Here is a 26,826-nt window from a genome sequence, read left to right as displayed (position 1 = left end):
AACGCTGCGCCTTGGTCTCATCCTTCCGACGACAACCGCTACAGAAGATCCCACCACAAAAAGACCAAGCAGCGTTTCTTGGAGGAGTGGACATGGGAGGAGATCATGGAAGGCAAGGGACCCTGGGCACAGGCGGGAGAATATTGCCGTCCTAAGGAGGAGCTGGAAGCAGCTAAGACAGAACGGCGACGCTACGAGGAGTTGGCTCAACGAGGCGTGCACGAGAGGCAGCCCCAGAATTGTTTTGGGGGGGCACACGGGGACATTGGCGGAGTCAGGTTATAGACTGAGCCAACTCCCCGTGCTTACCGTGGGGAGAGAGTGACCGGGCAGGCACCGTGTTATGCGGTAAAGCGCACAGTGTCTCCAGTGCGCTATATTCCAGCTCCCCGCATCGTTCGGGCGAGAGTGGGCATCCAGCCAGGACGGAAGGTGCCGGCTCAGCGCTCCTGGCCTCCAGCGCGTCTCTTTGGCCCAGGTTATCCTGCGCCAGCTCTACGCACGGTGTTCCCGGTTCGCCAGCACAGCCCAGTGCGGCCTGTTCCAGCTTCCCGCACTTGCTGGGCTACAGGGGGTATCCAGCCAGGATGAGTTGTGCTAGCTCTGCGTTCCAGACCTCCGGTGCGCCTCCATGGTCCAGTGTATTCTGCGCCGGCTCTGCGCAAGGTGTATCCAATGCGCCTGCACAGCCCAGTACGTACTGTGTCAGCGCCTCGAACGTGCCGGGCTGAAGTGGGTATCCAGCCAGGACGGGTTGTGCCTGCTCCACGAACCAGGCCTCCTGTGTTTCTCTCCAGCCCAGTGATGATCCATGGCACGAAGCCTCCAGTGATGATCCATGGCACGAAGCCTCCAGTGAGGATCCATGGCACGAAGCCTCCAGTGAGGATCCATGGCACGAAACCTCCAGTGAGGATCCATGGCACGAAGCCTCCAGCGACGGTCTCCAGTCGAGAGCCTCCAGCGACGGTCTCCAGTCAAGAGCCTCCAGCGACGGTCTCCAGTCAAGAGCCTCCAGCGACGGTCTCCGGTCAAGAGCCTCCAGCGACGGTCTCCAGTCAAGAGCCTCCAGCGACGGTCTCCAGTCAAAAGCCTCCAGCGACGGTCTCCAGTCCGGGGCCGCGGAGAGAAATAATAAATGTTTTATTTTCGAAATTATAGTTTCCGGATTTGACCATATTAATGACCTAAGGCTCGTATTTCTGTGTGCTATTATATTATAATTAAGTCTATGATTTGATAGCGCAGTCTGACTGAGCGGTGGTAGGCAGCAGCAGGCTAGTAAGCATTCATTCAAACAGCACTTTCCTGCAGCTCAAGCATTGCGCTGTTTATGACTTCAAGCCTATCAACTCCCGAGATTAGGCTGGCAATACTAAAGTATCTATTAGAACATCCAATAGTCAAATGTATATGAAATACAAATGGTATAGAGAGAAATAGTCCTATAATAACTACAACCTAAAACTTCTTATCTGGGAATATTGAAGTCTCATGTTAAAAGGAACCACAAGCTTTCATATGTTCTCATGTTCTGAGCAAGGAACTTAAACGTTAGCTTTTTTTACATGGCACATATTGCACTTTTACTTTCTTCTCCAATAATTTGTCTTTGCATTATGTAAACCAAATTGAACATGTTTCATTATTTATTTGAGACTAAATTGATTTTATTGATGTATTATATTAAGTTAAACTAAAAGTGTTCATTGTTCATTCAGTATTGTTGTAATTGTCATTATTACAAATATATATATAAAAAAAATAACAAAAACGTCCGATTAATCGGTATCGGCTTTTTTTGGTCCTCCAAGAATCGGTATTGGCGTTGAAAAATCATAAAATCGGTCGAACTCTAGTACATACCCCAACAAGAAGCAATGGATTACAGGCAACATTCGCACTGAGCTAAAGGCTAGAACTGCTGCTTCAAGGAGCGGGACTCTAACCCGGAAGCTTATAAGAAATCCCGCTATGCCCTCCGACGAACCATCAAACAGGCAAAGCGCCAATACGGGACTAAGATCCAGTCGTACTACACCGGCTCTGGCGCTCTTCGGATGTGGCAGGGCTTGCAACCATTACAGACTACAAAGGGAAGCACAACCGAGAGCTGCCCAGTTACACGAGCCTACCAGACGAGCTAAACTACTTCCATGCTCGCTTCGAGGCAAATATCACTGAAACATGCATGTACAGGCTGTACCGGCTGTACAGGCTGTACTGGAAGACTGTGTGATCACGCTCTCCGCAGCCGATGTGAGTAAGACCTTTAGACATGTCAACATTCACAAGGCCGCAGGGCCAGACGGATAACCAGGATGTGTACTGTGAGCATGCGCTGACCAACTAGCAAGTGTCTTCACTGACATTTTCAACCTCTCTCTGACCGAGTCTAACACCAACATGGTTTAAGCAGACCACCATAGTACCTGTGACCAAGAACACTAAAGGTAACCTGCCTAAATGACTACCAACCCGTAGCACTCACGTCTGTAGCCATGAAGTGCTTTGAAAAGGCTGGTCATGGCTCACATCAACACCATTATCCCAGAAGCCCTAGACCCACTCCAATTTGCATACCGCCCCAACAGACCACAGATGATGCAATCTCTATTGCACTCCACACTGCCCTTTCCAACCTGGACAGAAGGAACACCTATATAAGAATGCTATTCATTGACTACAGCTCAGCATTCAAAACCATAGTGCCCTCAAAGCATCGATAAGCTAAGGGCCCTGGGACTAAACACCTCCCTCTGCAACTGGATCCTGGACTTCCTGACGGGCCGCCCCCAGGTGGTAAGGGTAGATAACAACACATCCGCCACGCTGATCCTCAACATAGGGGCCCCTCAGGGGTGCGTGCTCAGCCCCCTCCTGTACTTCCTGTTCACTCATGACTGCACGGCCAGGCACGACTCCAACACCATCATTAAATTTGCAGATGATACAACAGTGGTAGGCCTGATCATCGACAACAATGAGATAGCCTATAGGGAGGAGGTCAGAGACCTGGTGTGGTGCCAGGACAACAACCTCTCCCGCAACGCAATCAAGACAAAGCAGATTACAGGACTACAGGAAAAAGAGGACCAAGCATGCCCCCATTCTCATCGACGGGGATGCAGTGGAGCAGGTTGAGAGCTTCAAGTTCCTTGGTGTCCACATCACCAACAAACTAACATGGTCCAAGCACACCAAGACAGTCGTGAAGTGGGCACGACAAAACCTATTCCCCCTCAGGAGATTTGAAAAGATTTGGCATGGGTCCTCAGATCCTCAAAAGGTTCTACAGCTGCACCATCGAGAGCATCCTGACTGGTTGCATCACTGCCTGGTATGGCAACTGCTCGGCCTCCGACCGCAGGGCACTACAGAGAGTAGTGCGAACGGCCCAGTACATCACTGGTGCCAAGCTTCCTGCCATCCAGGACCTCTATACCGGTGTCAGAGGAAGGCCCTAACAATTGTCAAATACTCCAGCCACCCTAGTCATAGACTGTTTTCTCAGCTACCGCACAGCAAGCGGTAACGGAGCGCCAAGTCTAAGTCCAAGAGGCTTCTAAACAGCTTCTACCCCCAAGCCATAAGACTCCTGAACATCTAGTCAAATGGCTACCCAGGCAATTTGCATTGGTTAGGGGCTCGTAAGTAAGCATTTCACTGTAAGGTCTACACCTATTGTATTCTGCACATGTGACTAATAAAATTTGATTGTATTTGTTTTTTGGTATCTTTTAGTTGTCACTGCACACACTGGTTAATTCAACGTTGTTTCCACATCATTTCAATGAAATGTCATGAACTTTGAAAAGTTACACTAATCAGTTGCATCAAGTACACTGCTCAAAAAAATAAAGGGAACACTTAAACAACACAATGTAACTCCAAGTCAATCACACTTCTGTGAAATCAAACTGTCCACTTAGGAAGCAACACTGATTGACAATAAATTTCACATGCTGTTGTGCAAATGGAATAGACAAAAGGTGGAAATTATAGGCAATTAGCAAGACACCCCCAATAAAGGAGTGATTCTGCAGGTCAAATGCACATTTGTGCCCTGCTGGAGGTCATTTTGCAGGGCTCTGGTAGTGCTCCTCCTTGCACAAAGGCGGAGGTAGCGGTCCTGCTGCTGGGTTGTTGCCCTCCTATGGCCTCCTCCACGTCTCCTGATGTACTGGCCTGTCTCCTGGTAGCACCTGCATGCTCTGGACACTACGCTGACAGACACAGCAAACCTTCTTGCCACAGCTCGCATTGATGTGCCATCCTGGATGAGCTGCACTACCTGAGCCACTTGTGTGGGTTGTAGACTCCGTCTCATGCTACCACTAGAGTGAGAGCACCGCCAGCATTCAAAAGTGACCAAAACATCAGCCAGGAAGCATAGGAACTGAGAAGTGGTCTGTGGTCACCACCTGCAAAATCACTCCTTTATTGGGGGTGTCTTGCTAATTGCCTAGAATTTCCACCTTTTGTCTATTCCATTTGCACAACAGCATGTGAAATTTATTGTCAATCAGTGTTGCTTCCTAAGTGGACAGTTTGATTTCACAGAAGTGTGATTGACTTGGAGTTACATTGTGTTGTTTAAGTGTTCCCTTTATTTTTTTGAGCAGTGTATAAAAGGTTTCCTGCATGCTGTAGACTACTGCTTATGCCTGATATAAAATCTCATGTCCTGGCTAACCCAAACACCTAACCGATAAAGTCAAAAACCATTGGCTTGACTTCATTCAACTGACAAATGCCGTGCTTCTAAATGCTTCTACACCTGCATTGCTTGCTGTTTGGGGTTTTAGGCTGGGTTTCTGTACAGCACTTTGATGTATCAGCTGATATGAAGAAGGGCTATACAAATACATTTAAATTGATTTGAAATGGAAATTAAACAAAAAGGAAGACTGAAATTGATTGAAATTCATGAGGGATTTCCACACCACTTTAATCAGATGAGGGAACATGTGCTGTTGTTGTGAACTCTCCATCCCACTCCAACCATCAGGCTATGCAGCCAGCCCAGAGCTGTTTGTCCATGGATTTATTCCATAAAAGGGATGGCCCTTAGTGTGTTAACTGCTCTAGTCTGTCCACTGAACACTGTGTGCCATACTAATGGGTCCAAAGCCGATGTTCCAGCGCCGCTCTCGCAGGCAACTCAGCCCCTGCACAGCTGTGTCAGAGACACAGCACTCCAGGTCGGTCTTCACTTTACAGTACTAACATAAAGACAGTACACTCCTACACACTACGGACACTGTATTACTGCACTAAGAGAATGACATTACACTCCTACAAACTCAGCTGTTTCTCTTCATATTCATCCCTCCCAGCTTCTTTTGTCAGCGGAGGCACTCTCAGACAAACAACTGAATCCATAATCAATCGTGCCCTTTAGATAGACTACGATGACGATGTGTGTGCGTGTGTGTGTGTTTAGAGAGAAAGTGCTGAAACGGTCCGTAATCCAGCTATCCAGTGAATTAATTATTCACCCATAGGGCTAATGTGATTACTCTGTCACCGGACCTGAAATCCCATGGAAAAATACACAGAAACTTGCTCTATCGGTTGTCTGTGTGGTTTGTCCTTCTGCTGCTCGAAAATTGAGACAAAATATCAAGAGTAGTGTTATTAACCCGGCTTTCAGTACGCTGGTGTGTATATTGGTTTGTACTTCTGGTTTTTAGTTTCAATCCTGATGCAATTCGCACGTGCAAACACTTGCACAGTATGGCTGAGCCTCTGGTTGCACACTTCCAGCTGATTGCGAGGAAATGTGCTTTGGTCGACTAAATTCGGTTACATTCGGCTATTGTTTACATATTATGCGTCACGTGCAATGAGTCAAGAGATTGAAAATATAAGCGACAGAACATACCAGTGCCACAAAACGTCAGGTAAACAACACTTTCCTGTGGATACCCTCTCTACCTCTTACCGCTGATAAAATGACCAACTGCACGGACAACCGGTAAAGTCACCTCAAACATAATTTTATTCAACATTCTGGCTTGTAGAGACCTATTGAGTCTTTTTTCCAGCAACATGGAGTAACCATGGTAACAGTCTGATGTTTGGGCAAGGGCACGGACGGATATAATTTCAGAGTGTCCGCCCGACACGGACAGAGAGGGTTACAGCCAGGTGGGGGTAGCTCTCTGCATTGACCTTGTGCTATATCATGCACACACAGTCTCCCCCTCGGTTCTACCCACAAGGCGGGCTGTACTACAGTAGTAAGCTTAAAAAAGTGACGAGAGGGTTGAACAGTGAACACAGAGCAGGGGGAATAATGCTGTGATTGTATGCAGCATGTTTGATTTGGCCTTTGGATGGGGGAAATGAGGAGGGATATTGAGGTTAGTGTTTAAAACACAGCCTAATCCCTGGGTTATCACATGGCATTGTGCTAATGAGCCCTGGGCTTAGAGGCAGACTACAGGCAGAATCCCGGCTCTGTGACGCTGGCCACAATGAAAATAAAAGAACCCATCTTCTGTCAACAAACAGCTGACTCAAGACAGGACGGACATTTGTGCCATTGAGTCTGTTCCTGCGGTAACATGGACTCTTAACTACTTGATGCAACATTGTTGCTCCTTGCTGAAACAAGCAGCAGCACACATAGAAATAGAACGAATAGAACGTGCTTGGAACCTCTAACCCTGGCAATTTGACTGGTAAACTCATAGCTACACTCGCAATGGCTGTCTGGTATTGGGATGTAATAGTTTGAACATAAGATTCAACACCTGAGACATAAACTGAACAAGTTCCACAGACATGTGACTAACAGAAATGGAATAATGTGTCGCTGAACAAAGGGGGGGGTCAAAATCAAAAGCTGAGATGTTACCCCACTCTTCCACCAAGGCACCTGCAAGTTCCCGGACATTTCTGGGGGGAATGGCCCTAGCCCTCACCCTCCGATCCAACAGGTCCCCGATGTGCTCAATGGGATTGAGATCCGCGCTCTTCGCTGGCCATGGCAGAACACTGACATTCCTGTCTTGCAGGAAATCAGCCATACTGCTCGTTCTGTGAGTGGTGGCATTGTCATGCTGGAGGGTCATGTCAGGATGAGCCTGCAGGAAGGGTACCACAAGGGAGAAGGATGTCTTCCCTGTAACGCACAGCCATGAGATGAGTGAGCTTGATGTCACAGCATCATCTGCCTGCAATGACACACCTCCCCAGACCATGAAATACCCTTCACCTCCAAAATCGATCCCGCTCCAGATTACAGGCCTCGGTGTAACGCTCATTCCTTTGACGATAAACGCGAATCCGACCATCACCCCTGGTGAGACAAAACCGCAACTCGTCAGTGAAGAGCACTCTTTGCCAGTCCTGTCTAAATGTATTTTGCTAAGGTATTTGGCTAAGGTGTATGTAAACTTCAACTGTATATACAAAAGTATGTGGACACGCCTTCAAATGAGTGGATTCATTTGAAGGCGTGTTCACATACTGTTGTATATACAGTTGAAGTCAGAAGTTTATATACACCTTAGCCAAATACATTTAAACTCAGTTTTTCACAATTCCTGACATTTAATCCTAGTAAAAATTCCCTGTCTTAGGTCAGTTAGGATCACCACTTTATTTTAAGAATGTGAAATGTCAGAATAATAGTGGAGAGAAGGATTTATTTCAGCTTTTATTTCTTTCATCACATTCCCAGTGGGTCAGAAGTTTACATACACTCAATTAGTATTCGGTAGCATTGCCTTTAAATTGATTAACTTGGGTCAAACGTTTTGGGTAGCCTTCCACAAGCTTCCCACAATAAGTTGGGTGGATTTTAACCCATTCCTCCTGACAGAGCTGGTGTAACTGAGTCAGGTTTGTAGACCTCCTTGCTCGCACACGCTTTTTCAGTTCTGTCCACTCCAATACCTTGACTTTGTTGTCCTTAAGCCATTTTGCCACAACTTTGGAAGTATGCTTGGGGTCGTTGTCCATTTGGAAGACCCAAGCTTTAACTTCCTGACTGATGTCTTGAGATGTTGCTTCAATATATCCACATCATTTTCCTTGACGCCATCTATTTTGTGAAGTGCACCAGTCCCTCATGCAGCAAAGCACCTCCACAACATGATGCTGCCACCCCCGTGCTTCCCTATTGGGCTGGTGTTCTTCGGCTTGCAAGCGTCCCCCTTTTTCCTCCAAACATAATGATGGTCATTATGGCCAAACAGTTCTATTTTTGTTTCATCAGACCAGAGAACATTTCTCCAAAAAGTACGATCTTTGTCCCCATGTGCAGTTGCAAACCGTAGTCTGGCTTTTTTATGGCAGTTTTGGAGCAGTGGCTTCTTCCTCGCTGAGCGGCCTTTCCGGTTATGTCAATATAGGACTCGTTTTACTGTGGATATAGATACTTTTGTACCGGTTTCCTCCAGCATCTTCACAGGGTCCTTTGGTGTTGTTCTGGGATTGATTTGCACTTTTCGCACCAAAGTATGTTCATCTCTAGGAGACAGAAGGCGTCTCCTTCCTGAGCGGTATGACGGCTGCGTGGTCCCATGGTGTTTATACTTGTGTACTATTGTTTGTACAGATGAACGTGGTACCTTCAGGCGTTTGGAAATTGCTCCCAATGATGAACCAGACTTGTGGAGGTCTACAATGTTTTTCCTGAGGTATTGGCTGATTTCTTTTGATTTTCCCATGATGTCAAGTAAAAAGGCACTGAGTTTGAAGGTAGGCCTTGAAATACATCCACAGGGTCACCTCCAATTGACTCAAATTATGTCAATTAGCCTATCAGAAGCTTCTAAAGCCATGACATCATTTTCTGGAATTTTCCAAGCTGTTTAAAGGCACAGTCAACTTAGTGTATGTAAACTTCTGACCCACTGGAATTGTGATACAGTGAATTATAAGTGAAATAATCTGTCTGTAAACAATTGTTGGAAAAATGACTTGGGTCATGCACAAAGTAGATGTCCTAACCGACTTGCCAAAACAATAGTTTGTTAAAAAGACATTTGTGGAGTGGTTGAAAAACAAGTTTTAATGACTCCAACCTAAGTGTATGTAAACTTCCGACTTCAACTGTATAGTATATAATGACCGCTTCATTTGGTCGATAATCGTCATTCAAAATTCCATGACCGTCACACATCTGGTTTCTCATCAGTGGAGGCTGCTTAGGGGAGGACGACTCATAATAATACCTGTAATGGAGTCAACGGCATGGTATCAAATATATGGTTTCTGGGTGGTTGATAAAATTCCATTGACTCCATTCCAGCCATTACTATCAGCCGTCCTCTCCTCAGCAGCCTCCACTGTTTCTCATAGTACAGCGTTCAACAGTATGCACTGTTTATAATCATCTAAACTAATAAAACAGTGATCCTGTGCAGTCACATGACTACGAAATATCTAAAGGTAATTTTGTTATGATAAAGAGCAAACGTTATCTGGTATAACAACACATTGTGATTATCCTGGGGAAGTCCAGGCTATGCATACAGTACAGTAGGATAACAGTGCTGTTTTTTTATCTTAACATTTCAGGTTAATACTCAATCCCCTTTGACACAGACTCAATAAGCTTGTTGCAGTGAGTCCATCACAGGGGATTGGACCTTCGTAGAAATTTGAGAACACAGAACAAGAGTAAAGCGAGGATAGTGCAACAGCAACGTACTGTAACCAGGAGGACAGCCTCTGTCAATGTTCATGTTCCTTTACAGGGGGCATCGCCTTAGTGAAACCTCACTGCCGTAATCAGATGCCCGTAATCCGCTCTCTCTCTCTCTTTGGGTCACAGGAAGAAAATGGCAGCTATCCCAGGGAACATTTTACTGCGCAGAGTATAGAAAAACTCTGACTGGGTCAAGATGAGGTCATATCTATACTGGGGTCTGAAATTATTGACACCCTTGATAAAGATGAGCAATATTTAATGACTGTATAAAATAACTAAAATACTGAGTTATATTGTATGCTAAAAAAACAAGGTAATTGTATTATTTTATACTAATACAATTGCTCAAAGAAAGATATTTGTTCAGCAAGTAATACATAATTTTTTCTAAAAAGGTAGGGGTCCAAATTATTGACACCACTAAAGATTCTTATAAATAAAGTAGTCAAAAGTTTAGTATTTGGTTCCATATTCCTAGCAGGCAATGACTACATGAAGGTTGTACCTTTACAAACTTGTTGGATGCATTTGCTGTTCAGTTTGGTTGCATTTCAGATTATTTTGTGCCCAATATAAATGAATAGTAAATAATGTCATTTTGGAGTCACTTTTATTGTAAATAAGAATAGAATGTTTCTTAACACTTCTACATTTATGTGGATAAATAATATAATTCCCCAAAATATATTTTGCATACAATATAGCTCAGTATTTGAATGATTTATTCTAGAATTATTGCTCATATTCATCAAGGGTGTCAATAATTTCATACCCCATGATACATGGGGCAATGCTAGCAGATACAAAGACTTCCACAAAACTACCTCGAACTTCCTTCATTACTGGACACAGAGACATAAAAACGGGATCCACATGTTAATCGGACTCTGGTGAAGTAGAGAAGGCGCCTCATAGCCAAAAATCCCAAAGTATCCCTTTAAGGTAGTACCTCAACATGCTCAGGTACATGGGGGAGTCAGCTGTCTTGTCGTCTGTGTTGTTGCCTTCTTTGTTTGGATTTGTGTCCCTGATTATTTTTTTCTGCTACACATAGCATATCAATTAACGGTTGTGGCTATTAACATCAAAAGGTCACGATTTATGCACTATCAATCTGCTAGATCCATAAAATAGACTAGTCTTGTGTAATCAATCTTTTGTGACCGTGCTGTAAATCCCAATATTGTACACATTTCCTGCTTCAAATCTTTCCTGTTTGTCTGTCGAAATCAGTAACAATAACAGGAAAGAAAATACAAATTGAGAACAAGAAAAAAAGGCATTAAAACAATGTAGCCTAACCAGAACCCTCATTGTGAATGTATGGCAAGAACATAAGTCCTTGGCCTGTTCTGGGAAAAAATGTGTCTTTTTTTTTTTAACAGGGAAAGCTCTGGCTAGATTTGGGTCAAACGTTAGTACAGCCTCTGTGGCCAGGACAGCCAATACACCTTTAAAAAGAGGGCACATACGACCTGGATCCACGAGGTCTTTGGCTTTCAGGCCACTAACCACCCCTGACCCTTATAAACTGTAAATAACACCACATATCATTTGGACAGTTAAATAGCTAACAATTCAGTTTATTTCTAGGGACATTTAAGCTTTGGCAGTCATTAGCACATTATACATTGTCACATTTACAGCACTAGTCAAAAACTTAAACATACTTACTCATTTAAGGGTTTTTCATAATTTGTTACTACTTTCTACATTGTATAATAATAGTGAAGACAAACTATGAAATAACACACAAGGAATCATGTACTGTAGTAAGCAACAACAAAAAAAGGTTTTAAACAAATCAAAATATTTTACATTTGAGACTCTTCAAAGTAGCCACCGTTTACCTTGATGACAGCTTTGCATACTCTTGGCATTCTCTCAACCAGCTTCATGTGGAATGCTTGAAATTATATTATTGATCCACATAAATGTAGAAGTGTTTAGAAAAATACTATATTCTCATTTACAACAAAAGTGACTCCGAAATGACACAATACATTATTTGGAATGAGTAAGTGTGTCCAAACTTGACTAACACTGTACAAGGGTTTAGTATTACACTCAATGATCAAGAGTCAAAACAAGTCACTAATGTGACTTGGCGCAAAGAAGGGGGATAAGAGAGTGAGAGGAACCACAAGAAAACAGTGTTTCCTTGAGTTGGGCTGAGTCTCAAATGACATCCTATAGAGTGCTCTCATTTTTAACCAGAGCCACATGGGCCCTGGTAAAAAGAAGCGCACTACATAAGGAATAGGGTGCTATTTGGGAGGTAGCCGAGGACTGACTAACTTGCTGGCTTCCCTCACGTGGCTACAGTGCACTGGGTCGATAAATCCAGGAAGCATGCTGCTGCTGCTGCTGCTGTGTGTGTTTGGGACCGAGAACCATTACGCCAAGCTTTTCCCCTGAGACTGAACAAAGTGAAGGCAAGGCAAGCATTCCGCTCTCTCTGCTCGTGCCGCCGCCAGCCATTTGCTCTTGTTATTCCGTGTCGCCCAGAACCTGCTGACTCTGCTGTGTCATTGAGTAACCATGGTCTCTGTGGCTCTGGGGAAGATTAGTGTAGCTACTTGCGGCATATTCTTGAACAGAATGGATACCCACACGCAGGCTTTCTTAGGTACGTAATATAACTCCCCATCTCATGGCTAATGTGTGCCATAAAAAGATGCATAGAGCAATTCAATTTAAAATGGCCGTTGGTTTTATATCATCATTAAGCTAGCTTCTACCTCTATTTTCCTTTATTAACTTCATATGAAACAAAATTCCAATTATACAACCGTCTCCCCTATCTAGCTACTGTAATAAAAAGATCTTCCTCGGCATGGACACACTGTCACTGACTCTCATTTCATCCATGGAAACCAAGTGAGAGAGCCTGTCAACACCCTCCCTATGCAAACACAACCAAAATGTGGCCATGTTTGCACAGTGATTAGAATGGTGGGAGAGAATAGCTGACTGGGTCTGGCTGACGGAGGGAATAGCAAAACTACTCTGAGATCGAGCCAAAGCAGGTCCCAGAGGGAATCCATGATCATCGGATTCACAGAAAATTCAGTATCAGGTGTCTTGTGTCGAGGGACCCATTATCCCTGTCCCCTAGTAAACCTGATTGCCAATGTTCCCAGTGGTGTGGTTTTGCGTGGTGTAGTGTTAAAACGTAATGTGTAGCTTAGCCAATGTGGCGCCCTTCCGAATGTGGGCTTATCAGATGAAACATCCCCTGAGAGTGCCTTTTTAAAAACATTTTTACAACATAAACAATAAGTTTTTTTGTAACCTCTTCATCTTTCATTCATCACTCACTCATTTCCCTCTGGCCCTCCCTCTTGTTTACAGGAAACAAAGTACATATTTGTGCAAATCACTGTTGTCATTGTTTAGTCTGAAGGACATTTACCCTGGTCCCCTTTATTGTATTAAAACAAAAGCCATTTTCTGATATAAAACTAAAGGGAAAATGGGACTTGCTCCAGGGGAAACACTGCATTTCAAACAATGTTTCAACCCTTGAGGTGGGTCAATCTAAATTGGACCAACAACAGACCCACACCTGTTAGTTTAGAAATAGACTCTCGAAGTAGAATGGGTGAAATGGATGCCAGAATTGCACAATAACAGGGTTTTTATTGGTGTTGCAGTGCCAATACACTGCTCAGATGTTCTGCATGAGTCACAGACCTAAAAAGCCCTTGTACAACAAGTGAGAAGTACTGGCAGACCTCAGGCCACACCATAAGCGGCAATAGCCCACTTATGAGAAGTAGGCTTGTCACCAAACGTCTATTGACCACTGACTGAGTTTGAGAGAAAACAGAGAATGACACTGCTACCGCTGTATCTAGTAAAAGTCGACAGAGAAAAAGTGATTGAGAAACCCCATCAACCACAGACATGGATAAGCCCACTGGCGGACCTGAGTGAAAGCGAGCAGGATTCTTTCTCTAGGAAGGCTCACACTCTGAGGCCTTTATTTAGTACAGGCCTCCACAGGTCAGTTCAGACTTACCAAGTATCATCTAAACATAGTCTCCTGTGTAACAGGGATTTAAGGGGTGAGAGAGGTTCAACTTGAATCCTCACTGACTGGTCTATAGTACATTATGCAACCAGCTGCTTTAAGCTCTGTTTCAACAACCAGCTCAGTGGCAGTGCACAGTGCAGTGGTTACATGTGGATCCTTTGACGCAGATGAGTTACAAGACCTTGCTTAATTCAATACAATTAATAAGCCTACACATCAACATACACTGAGTGCACAAAACATTAGCTCTTTCCATGACATAGACTGACCAGGTGAATGTTATGATCCCCTATTGATGTCACCTGTTAAATCCACTTCATATCAGTGTAGATTAAGGGGAGGAGACAGGCGATAGAAGGATATTTAAGCCTCCAGACAAATGAGACATGGATTGTGTATGTGTGCCATTCAGAAAGTGAATGGGCAAGACAAAATATTTAAGTGCCTTTGACCGGGGTATGGTAGTAGGTGCCAGGCGCTCTGGTTTGAGAGTGTCAAGAACTGCAACACTGCTGGGTCTTTCATGCTCAACTGTTTCCCATGTGTATCAAGAATGGTCCACCACCCAAAGGACATCCAGCCAACTTGACACAACTGTGGGAAGCATTGGAGTCAACATGGGCCAGCATCCCTGTGGAACGCTTTCAACACCTTGTAGAGTCCATGCCCCAAAGAATTGAGGCTGTTCTGAGGGGAAAAGAGGGGGTGCAACGCAATATTATGGTGTTCCTAATGTTTTGTCCACTCAGTGCATAAGCTATTGCATGTCATCTGGTTTCATGAGGAAACATTACCCATTACATTATGCAAAAGCTTGAATAAATAAATACATTAATTCATTCCAATGATTGCGCAATTTCAAAAAGTACTGTACATTCGCTTCTGAAAATGTATTACACATAATGATTTTTCCACAACTTCTGAAGGGACATACCAACATGGAAAAAGCAAAAAAGATCCTCAAGCCATTTGAATGCACAAAACCAATAACACATGGCAGCAAAACCTCCCTCAGTCAGTTGTGAGTGTGGCATGCCAAACATTAAACTCTAGCAGTTTTCACAACAAAATGGGGGGTTGCAGTGGTGGTGACACAAAGAGTCCATTGTTCTGTTGAAGCGAAGTTGGTCTGAGAGACTTTGAGCAAAATCCATTTCTGGTGGCTCTTAACTTCAGCAGGCGCCCCTCGGGGTGTTTTGATGTGATGATGGGAGCCTGCTGTTGGACTGCTCATCTAATAATAATAATAACAATAATAATAATAATTTGGTGGGTGCTTTTATTTGTCCTATTTCCCACTTGTACAATATGTTTTCAGTGTATTTTGAATAGTTACAGACAATGCGATTAATCACAATAAAGAAGTGCACAAACACTTTTAGAACTGATTAACTCTCATTACGCTAATTTGAACACAGTGCATTTTTAAATACAAATAAATGCTCCCATGCATTTGAACTCAGGTCTGTTTGGTATTTGGAATATTTCCAAATAGGCCTACTTCCAATAGAAGCAGTTGATTCGGGTCATATTATTTGAAAATACTTGAATACAAAGAAAGTAAGTATTTAATGAAAATATGTTTTTAAAATAACAAACAGGCTTGTATTTGAACCCAGGTGTGCAGCTTTCCTCCTGAAGGTGTCCACAGGGTCTGGGTCAATCCCATAGCAATACCAAAAAGAAAAAAGGTAAGAGAATGAAATTCATGAATTGAACTAACTATGGGCAATTTTCCAGGGACGTGTTTGCATTTCAACAGCATTACAAGTTATAGTAGTCATGAGGGCAAGCCAGCCAGTGGTCACACAGGGCTGACTAATCCATCAGTTTATAGTACAATGAATAAGCATCAGAGATCACACGAAGGAAAAATTGCACGCTGGCCAGAACTCTGTGCCATCTGACAATTCAGTCTCCTGTAGCACAAATTAGAGGACGGCGCCAGGAGAGAGAGCAGCAGAGCAGTAATACAGTCAGAGCAGTAACCTGACACCGACTAACAGTGTGCAGCTACACACGGTCATAGGCCAGGATGATAGGATCCACTGTGGAGAGAAACTGGGAGAGGCGGGCTATGCAAACAGAACAGGCTCAACACGCTAGCTAGATGCCCAATACTGGGTCAGATCACCAACACAACACACCAATATTTACTTTCATTCAGAACAATTTTAGTAACATTCCTTGCCAGAATTTCCGTCTGATGGTTTGAAAAACAAAGCAATGCTGCCATAGTAGAATTTGAGCTGAGACTTTTTTTGAATGAAAGTTTCATGTTCTGTTATAATTATCATAGATATTCTATTCAATTACTATTGTAATTCCTAATTATATGATGGTTACCCTGTATAGCTACTTCTGAAAGCAGAGTGGGTGAACCATAGTATCAGGAATTAGTATACTAGAATGGACATGAACCTTCTTATGATGAAAGGTCAGCCATTTTGGTCAGGGAGTTGGTCAACCATGGTTTGCCAGTTCTGTGATAAGATTGTGTAAAATAATGAATTTTATGAATTTATCTGCACTGTATATTTGTTAGCTAGCTAGCTAGGCAGACAGTTTAAGGAATGATTACATTATTTTCTCAAATGAATTGCCAACATTCCATTCATATCACATGCCTTACTCTTATGTTCCTACATAAGTAAAAGCCGGATTATGCCTCTACTGCCATTCATTCCAATTAGACTGGTTTGGATTTTTTCCTGACAAATACGGCTGCCATTTTCACCCCATTCTAAAACGCTGAGGTTTTATGATCTAGCCCCTATTGTAATTAAACAGGATCTCCATGGGTTGAACACTATGTGAGGCTAAAGTGTTAAGGGTCACCTGGAGAGGATACCATAGGTGTCCCCACTCCTGGGATGGGAATAATGAGTGTTGGATAGTGAGAGTTTGGGCTGAGCAGGAGTAGACAGATCCAGATGGAGCATCCAGTCATTCCCTTTCTGCAGTCAGAGCTGAGGCAGCGGCTTGTAGCTAACACACGCCTGTACCTCTGTTCAATTCTACCGCCAGGCCATCAGACTGCTGAACAGCTAACCCTAGCTGTCTCCCTACACAGACCTGTACCTTTGAGAATATTTTCACACTAGAGACCATCTGCATTTTAGAGACTATTTACACTGACTCGCCACACATCCAACCCTTACAGACAATCACAAATGCAACCCATAACCACTCAAACACACCCCAAGTCAACGCAGCTGCTCTAGTATACAGACACTACACAACCCACTGAGCACACACTGGTTGAATCAACATTGTTTCCACTTAATTTCAATGAAATGACGTTGAACCAACCTGAAACTGATGTTGAATTGACGTCTGTGCCCAGTGGGTACCCACTATATTTGTAAATACAACACATTCATTATCTTTTATCTTATTGTGTACATATCAAGCTAATACTATGCATATTACCTCTTCTATTACAAAAATTGTATATTTGATTTGAATCGTATTATTGATATTGATTATTGTACTGCAATGTTGAGGGAACTAGCACACAAGCATTTTTCTGCTGTGCGTGCTACGTGCTGTAAACTGTGTTCATGATTTAAATTTAGACTCCTTATTTACCATCCTGTACCTCCAAGAGCTGTGCAAATTTGGATAGCTTTTTAAATTCACTATTCCGTTGACAGTCTATCGACCACTAACAATGGGTTCAAGACCCCCGCCCCGCTCCAAGAACAGTTTTTTCTTCAAGATTAGCCAGCCAAACAATAACGCACACATTCTTTCTACTCTCACGGTTTGCAGCCAACCATCACCCACTGAGTAAGCATGACTGTATTGTGGGTAGAAACACAGTAGGTTTGTCACCACAACAAGTAGTGTAACCATCATACAACATTCTGATATTGTGTGGATCATGTAGGCCATACCTAGAGAGGTTGGTATGTGGAACTTACATAACATATCCCAGTCAGCTCCCCTAGCCTGGTACGAACCATCCTGATCTCACGAGCTTACATTCTACTTCGCTACACAAACACATCACATCCGTGTAGCGAAACAGAATGCAGGGAAAGGGAAGGGACCTAGTCAGTTGTACAACTGAATGCGGTCAACTAAAAATGTCTCTTCCGCATTTAACTCAATCCCCTCTGAATCAGAGAGGTGCGGGGGGCTGCCTTAAAATCGACAAGAACTCACGAAATCAAGACAGTTGGTACGAGGCTACAGCTCCCCTGTGTGTAGTATGTGTTCTTGGACTGCTTCTGCTTTGCACTGGGTTAGGAATAACCTGCAGAGCAAGTGAAAAACGTAAGCGACCGCTGAGTGTAAGCAAAGAGGAGCTGGGTGGACGCCGGCGTCTTCACAAGGGCACTCGTTTGTGTGTGTTTCTCTCTTTGCACCAAAGGCAAATATTGTATTGTTTATATAACACATTGGAGGCCTGAACACTATACAGTAGACGTGTGGGGGCCTTAAAATGTGCAGACCTTTATATATATATATATATCATGTTTAAATGGTGATGTCTCTATTCTTCATGCCATTAGGAACACTGCGCAACTCTGGGGCTATTACAATCCCAGAAGCACATCAGTACAGGAATACACTCTACAGACAAAGTAGAACAGTTCTTAGGCTTCTACTCTTTAATATAGCACCAGCTAAAGGGTTAAAGTCAAGAAAATGGCACGGTGCAGCGACTACACATAGTATCTTATTGTAGGAGAAAACACAGGAGGGAAAACAACACTGTAGGAGAAAGGACAAAACAGTACCTTTAAGCAATATATTAACTTACAGCAATTTCCCTGCAAGCAGACATCGATATTCCAGTTCCTTCAATTTGCTTCAGCGCATACTCCTTCTCATCTTTCCTGCAGAGAAACAGACAAATAACCCCAAAAAAACAGGACATCACAAACCAGCTTTATTTCTTTGGCAATGTAACACAGGGACAAATCCCTTGTTCTTGAACATAGATAGATTAATAAAATACTGCATCAGGTATTGAAGGTTGTGTGTTTATGAGCGAGAGTCAGAAAGGACAGGGGATATGGAAATGATGGAGACGGACTGCTCGACGTGTTCTTACGGAACAGTAGAATCCCTGCCATTAGCAATATCCTCTTGCTGAAGACAGCTATTCCCTCGCCACAGGCGTGCTCTGTTGTTGTTGAGTGCAGCCTCTCATCATTATCTAACCACCCTGCATTTCAACCCCCAATGAAAACACACGCTCTAGCTTCAACCATAGCCTACATACAGAACTCATAGCACACACAGTGCAGTATGATCAAAGACAAATAGGACTTTATTTAATAAATGCAGTGTCAGGAAAAATCAGGAGGGATTTTTTCTTGACATTGTATTCTGAGGGTATTCCTATGCCCTTGTAAAAACTTGCTGGTGGTGGGAAAAGGCATTGATGAGATGTGCCTGACAATGAAGAAATGTGAGACATATTGTGGTGTGCACACATACAGTACACTACGATGCAGGGGACAATTGATTATCTGAGATAAGCAGTATCCTCGTAGTTGGGGAACATTTATTAACCCAATATCGACTCTTCAGAAAATATTATTGAGCCTATTTCAAACGTGTTAGATTGCAGAAAATGGTTTTGGTGAAAAACTTTGGATAATGAAGACCAAATTTTGTACTACAAATCTATAGTGAGTGGATTCATGTTTTATTTAATCAAACATGACATCACCAACTTGCCTGATGCACAGTAAACACTGTAATCATGAAAATCACAACACAACTGTCTAGTCATAGAAAATGCTAATAGACAACAAGAATACAAACATGAGTTTGGAGGGTAGGTGGGGGCTTTTTCTTTTGCTATTTTCCACCACATAATACGAATGGTGAATAAAGGATACTTCCCTACTGAAACAGTTCAGAAGAGTTTGTGCATATATTATGGTGACATTTTGTGATGTTTTTGCACATTTTCCCCCCCTCAAGGCTAGCCGAAGTTCGGGAGCCGAATTCTACGCCCTTTCGTTCGTGATTGGTCAACTGCAGGGATTCTTCAATAAAGTCTTTGTTGTCATTCAACGAGAGACAACTCGTTTTCATGCACATTTTTTCATTGAGAAATACAGCAAACATCTTAGTTACTGTAGGTGTAAAATGCTGCCACTAAGATCTCCTCTGCAAAAAGGTCAAAATTAATTACAGATTTCTTGAGTTATCTTAAATTACTTCTGACTATTTTGAGGAAGTGAACTGGCTACAGCATCTCAAATAGGAAAAACAGTACTATTTACACTTTTTTCAGTTTTTTCAAGCAAATTGTCTTTTGTCTCCCTGTCATGTGCGAGCACACTCATTTGGTTCGCTAGCCGCCAGCCGAACTGAAGCATGCTGACGCCTCACACACAGTCCACAGGCTACCTTTTGACCCCCACAAAAGCCTGCATGGCCACTACACTCATCTGGCCACAATCCTGATTCATGTTCCTAAATTCACATATATGCGGATAGAAACACTCCCTCTTCTATGTTTGAAAACCCATACTGTATACTACATACTTAATGAGTATATACTACATACAATTTTTTAACTAGGCAAGTCAGTTAAGAACAAATTCTTATTTACAAATGACGGCCTACCCCGGCCAAACCGGACCAATTGTGTGCCGCCCTATGGGACTCCCAATAACGGGAGTTAAATTTCTTTCCAATTTTTTCTACAATAGGAGAGACATTTAAGTTGTCCCTTTCTTTCTGATCTTTGCTAACTACCAAGATACGTGATCACATCGTTACATACTGAGTTTAAGTCACATCTTTTCAACACAAATAATTCACATTTTCTAATATTCAGAGATAAACCTGATACATGTGAGAAGGCATTAATACACTCAATAGCTTTCCTGACATCATTATGATCTTTAAAAAAAAAGGTGGTGTCGTCAGCCAATTGTGAACATTCTCTCTTTATCTTGTATCTGAGTACTCCTAAAACAATCCTTATTGATATGAAGTGCCATAACTTGTGTGACCAATACAAATAAGAAAGGAGAAATTGGGCATCCTTGTTTAATTCCGCTTCTAATGTCGAATCTCTGTGAAGTTCCATGGATAATTTAACAGAGATGTTACTATTATTGTAGTGTCTTAATTACTGTACACCTTGAAAATATTGACCAAAACCCAAAAGTCGAAGAGTCTCAAAAATAAAAAATAATGTTAAACTTTATCAAAAGCCTTGTAAAAGTCTACAAATAAAATAAAGCTATATTCCATAATGTGCTCATTGTAGTCTATCAATTCCAAACCTAGTTGAATATATTACATATATGTCAGCCCTTCAAAAAAACAGACTGGGTATCCTAAATTATTTGGTCAAGACCTTTAAGTCTTTCTGCAAAGATGGATGCAAGTAGCTTTCCATCATTGTTCATTAATGTGATTGGTCTCCAATTTTCAAACATTATTGCAACTTTGTTTGGTTTGGGGATTACAGAAATGAGGCCTTGTGTCATAGAAAACAGACAGGACCCCTAAATCAATTGCCTCCTTAAACATTAAATATAAATAAATTCAACAGTATCCTCCTGAAAATATTTATAGAATTAACTAATAAGCCATCATTCCATGGAGATTTGTTCTCTTTTAACTTGCTGATACATTTTAATATTTCATTAATATACATAAATTCCTCACAAGACTTTTGGAAGTCTTCATCTATGAATTTTGCATAGTTTTTGACAGAGTCTAAAAAGGCAGATATGCCACTAGTAGGACAGATATTACTGGTGTAAAGATTACCGTAGAATTCCGAAACATGTTTTGGAATATCTTTGGAGTTATAATTTTCTTTGCCATCTATATTAAGCTTATGAATAGAGGTAAATTCAGAATTTTCTCTCTCTAAATTGTATTTATTTTGTTTTTTTTCACCTTCCTCTAACCATCTCTTTCTTGATTTTACAAATGCACCTTTTGCTCTCTCTTCATATATTCAGTCCATTTCTAAAGAAAAAAAATGTAAATAAAATAACTTACCCTTTCCTTCTTCACCAAGGTCCTCTATAGAGATTAGAGAAAGTATTTCCTTAAAAAGTTTCTCTTCCCTAAATTTTTTTAATTCAGCAATTTCTTTAACTCTCTTCATGACTGTTTGTCTTATTTCATACTTCATTAATTCCCAATATTTCCCATAAGACATAAGAAATAGTTGGGTTTTCCTCCAATTTTCTTGTATAATATTTTTGGCATCCATCTTGAAATGATCATCTTCCAACAGTCTACTATTGAGTTTCCAATAACTCCGATTCAGTTGATTAACTTCAGAGACATAAAAATGTAAAGATAAGAATAGAACTTTACGATAAGTAAGAATGTATGGTTCAATGGATACCTTGACTACAGTGTTATCTAATGAATTAGAAATCAACCCGAAGTAAATTGTTGACTGTCTGGACATGTGCTTGTTACTCCAAGTGAAGTACAGTACTTTTTATCAGCATATTTAGATCTCCAAATATCAAATAATCAAAGACTAAGACAGATTAAACTCAGGATTAATAATGCTGGATATCTGTCAATCATTAGATACAGAATTAAAACCTCCACCTGAGATAAAAGGTGTATTTCAGGATATCAAAGTTAACTCAATTAATCTATTCTTCAGTGACGTTGCAGGCTAGCTCAGTGCTGCCCCTTCTCATTGAGTATCTCAAGTTGAAGGCCGACCGATGTACTGCAGGCTGCCATTAGCAACTAAATTATCCTTATAACTGTCTGTGTGAGATTTTAAAGTAATTGGTTCAAGGACATACATCTAGTGAAATAAAAGAAATTATTGGTACCATGATTGTTATTTAAAAAAAGTAATGGATCCACAAATATTAACCACGAATATTGCCATTTCCCCATTCATTACAATGGAGGATCCTGTTTTCTGGAAACAATGCCTGCAGTACCACCGTCGGCCTTCAACTTGAAACCCTCAATGCGAGGGGGCAGTCGTTCTCCCCTGGGCTAGGCCTATTAGTCTGGCTAACACCTAACTCGAAATCCTTCTGACATCAGTGTGTCACAGCTCTCCATCGCTGTGAATCACGTAAGTTGCGTCAGCCAGGTCTACTGCACCACCCCTGAAAGCATGCGTCACTGAAAAAAATCAGCAACAACAACGCTATGTCTCAGTTTGATAGAGACACTATCCAGAATATTGATTAACTAAATAGAACATTCCCAATATTAGTAAGCCTACAAATGACATAAATGAATACACAATATGTCCAAAAAAAATCAGCAGTTTTTCTCAGGCAACCATAAACAATTAATGAACATGGAACGGTCATTAAAACACTAACAGCTTACAGATGGTAGGCAATTTAAGGTCACAGTTATGAAAACTTAGGACACTAAAGAGGCCTTTCTACCGACTCTGGAAAACACCAAAATAAAGATGCCCAGGGTCCCTGCTCATCTGCGTGAACGTGTCTTAGGCATGCTGCAAGGAAGCATGAGAACTGCAGATGTCGCCAGGGCAATACATTGAAATGACCGTACTGTGAGACACCTAAGACAGCGCTACAGAGAGATAGGACGGACAGCTGATCGTCCTTGCAGTGGTAGACCACGTGTAACAACACCTGCGCAGGATCGGTACATCCGAACATCACAGGACAGGTACAGGATGTCAACAACAACTGCCCGAGTTACACCAGGAACGCACAATCCCTCCATCAGTGCTCAGACTGTCCGCAATAGGCTGAGAGAGGCTGGACTGAGGGCTTGTAGGCCTGTCGTAAGGCAAGTCCTCACCAGACATCACCAGCAACAACCTCGCCTATGGGCACAAACCCACCGTCGCTGGACCAGACAGGACTGGCAAAAAGTGCTCTTCACTGACGAGTTGCGGTTTTGTCTCACCAGGGGTGATGGTCGGATTTGCGTTTATCGTCGAAGGAATTAGCGTTACACCGAGGCCTGTACTCTGGAGCGGGATCGATTTGGAGGTGGAGGGTCCGTCATGGTCTGGGTCGGTGAGTCACAGCATCATCGGACTGAGCTTGTTGTCATTGCAGGCAATCTCAACACTGTGCGTTACAGGGAAGACATCCTCCTCCCTCATGTGGTACCCTTCCTGCAGGCTCATCCTGACATGACCCTCCAGCATGACAATGCCACCAGCCATACTGCTCGTTCTATGCGTGATTTCCTGCCAGACAGGAATGTCAATGTTCTGCCATGGCCAGCGAAGAGCCCGGATCTCAATCCCATTCAGCACGTCTGGGACCTGTTGGATCGGAGGGTGAGGACTAGGGCCATTCCCCCCAGAAATGTCCAGGAACTTGCAGGTGCCTGGGTGGAAGAGTGGGGTAACATCTCACAGCAAGAACTGGCAAATCTGGTGCAGTCTATGAGGAGGAGATGCACTGCAGTACTTAATGCAGCTGGTGGACATACCAGATACTGAACGTTACTTTTGATTTTCACCACCCCTTTGTTCAGGGACACATTATTCAATTTCTGTTAGTCACATGTCTGTGGAACTTGTTCAGTTTATGTCTCAGTTGTTGAATCTTATGTTCATACAAATATTTACACATGTTAAGTTTGCTGAAAATAAATGCAGTTGACAGTGAGAGGACGTTTATTTTTTTGCTGAGTTAACGACTTGTTCCAGAAGGCCCTATGCCAAATTACCAGTTGATCCTACATAGAAAAAAAACACCCTCAACTATGCACTGGAATTTACATTTTGCAACTTATTTATTGTTTATTACAGATAGTATATATTCTGCTACTATGGACAAAAGTTCCATATTACACTGACTTCCCTAAAGAATGGATCATTTTTTGTCATCATAAGCCTATAATTGGCTATTAGGCCTACTAGCCCAATCAGATAGACATATAGGATCTCATCGCACTGATCAATCAATACTGGAGGTGATATACTGGATTACCTCCAGTATAGATTGACCAGTTTGATGAGCTTGATGATTGATGAGTTCCTATGTCCTATATTTTTTATTTATTTTATTTCACCTTTATTTAACCAGGTAGGCAAGTTGAGAACAAGTTCTCATTTACAATTGCGACCTGGCCAAGATAAAGCAAAGCAGTTCGACACATACAACAACACAAGAGTTACACATGGAGGAAAACAAACATACAGTCAATAATACAGTAGAAAAATAAGTCTATATACAATGTGAGCAAGTGAGGTGAGATAAGGGAGGTGAAGGCAAAAAAAGGCCATGGTGGCAAAGTAAATACAATATAGCAAGTAAAACACTGGAATGGTTGATTTGCAGTGGAAGAAAGTGCAAAGTAGAGATAGAAATAATGGGGTGCAAAGGAGCAAAATAAATAAATAAATAAATACAGTAGGGAAAGAGGTAGTTGTTTGGGCTAAATTATAGATGGGCTATGTACAGGTGAAGCAATCTGTGAGCTGCTCTGACAGCTGGTGCTTAAAGCTAGCGAGGGAGATAAGTGTTTCCAGTTTCAGAGATAAATAGATAGATATACGCATATATCATTGGGCTAATAGGCCTAATAGTCTACTCCCCCTCAAAACCGAAATAGCATAGCCTACATTTCCACTTTCCCTCCAATCTGGAGAGAAGTCTATGCTCCAGGCATATCATGAGATTGATTCTCATTTGGGAACCAAACACAGCAAAAATCACTTGCTTGTGCAGGAAAAACACATTTCAATGCATTTTAAAATGATCCCACAGAAATGTTGGCGCCTTTGCAAAGTAAATGGTCAATAAGGAACAGCAACAGCAAACACTTACAAAATGATTCATTGTGTGATATGAGTATTTTATCCATATTAGAAAACCATAATAATAAAGTATTAGCCAAAAATGTATATTCTAATCATTGTTGTTACACTTGTTTTATTTGCATTCCAGCACCAAAAGGAGTTAAGCGTTGCCTCGAGTTCGACTGTGTCAGTGCTCTTGAGATCTTGGCAATAATATGATTATTTTAAGCAGCAAAAACTTTGCCAAGTTGACCAAGATCATAGCTTACACGATTCTACTGGCGATATTAGGCGTATATAAATAACGAATGTTGAAAGTAGTCTGAGTTACCATGAACAGGGTGTCAAATAATAAACATCATCACTGTGTTGTTTTGGGGGAGGACCGTTGCGAGTGAGTGCGTACATGAAAACAAAAACACAGACACTGGCAGAGCTCAGGGAGGTTCAAATGTAGTCTCTGTCCAACGTGAAAAGAGATATAGTCTTCATACGGCATTCTGCAATCAGTTTATTGAGTAAACAATAACATTCAGAATCTTACCCGTCTTTGCGCTTAGCTTTATAAACGTGCCCGTATGTGCCTCGACCCACTTTGCAACCTTCATATTCGAACAGATCTTCTACCTTCTCTCGTTCGGCCGCGAGCTTTGTTTTGAAGTCGTAATCCATTTTAACCCATAAATATTTCTTAAATTACAATAATATACATTTTTAATTATTACATGCATTAATTAAATAATCTGGTCGTTTTATTCCCCCACCATTTCCTTGTTTGGGATTTTGGTCTACTCCGTTTAATGTTCACTGGCTCGTTGACGTTTCTAATTGGCACGCAATGCTTTCTGGGGAAGGTAGTTTACAAAAACGTCAGTTTGAGTTATCAACATGGAAGTAAAAGGTCCGTGAAACTACAATCCGCATTTTGCGTTACGGTTTATATTTTGATTTAACTAGGCAAGTCAGTTAAGAACAAATACTTATTTTACAATGACGGCCAAAACCTCCCCTAACCCGGACGACGGTGGGCCAGTTGTGTGCCGCCCTACGGGACTTCCAATAACGGCCGGTTGTGATACAGCCTAGGATGGAACCAGGGTCTGTAGTGACGCCTCTAGCACTGAGATACAGTGCCTTAGACCGCTGCGCCACTAGGGAGACATAAACTGCAGTTACTGCACTTGCACACTCATGAACAGTCCAAAAAAATGGGGGAGATCAGTTGTAACATTTCATGTTTTATATACTACTAGAATTAACAAATGTGTCACCCTTTTGTAGTTTGACCCAACATGTGCAGGTCTCTAATAGGTTTTTGAATATAAATAATCAAGTGAGGTTTTTCTCAAGTTGCCTCAACTAGAGGAATAGTCTCCTATACTATCCCCCATT

At 42.1% G+C, this 26,826-nt stretch overlaps 1 protein-coding gene across 3 annotated transcripts in view; it reads right to left on the bottom strand.

The window, feature by feature from the left end:
* LOC129825015 (cyclin-dependent kinase 19) overlaps positions 1-26,261 on the bottom strand; it is a 60,248-nt gene extending 33,987 nt beyond the window's left edge. The window contains exons 1-2 of one of the 3 annotated variants that reach the window (XM_055884652.1): positions 25,979-26,261; positions 18,481-18,556 (exon numbers count right to left, since the gene is read on the bottom strand). In XM_055884652.1, the coding sequence (XP_055740627.1) occupies positions 18,481-18,556; positions 25,979-26,106 (204 nt within the window). In that variant the 5' untranslated portion in view covers positions 26,107-26,261. Of the gene's footprint in view, positions 1-6,932; positions 7,310-18,480; positions 18,557-18,774; positions 18,946-25,978 lie in introns of those variants that run through there. The other 2 variants (XM_055884653.1, XM_055884651.1) reach the window with 2 other exon arrangements.
* Between the last annotated feature and the right edge of the window lie 565 nt (positions 26,262-26,826).

The sequence above is a fragment of the Salvelinus fontinalis genome, chromosome 27 (assembly GCF_029448725.1).
Source record: "Salvelinus fontinalis isolate EN_2023a chromosome 27, ASM2944872v1, whole genome shotgun sequence".
Lineage (NCBI taxonomy): Eukaryota > Metazoa > Chordata > Actinopteri > Salmoniformes > Salmonidae > Salvelinus > Salvelinus fontinalis.
This window is presented reverse-complemented; position numbering and strand designations above follow the sequence as displayed.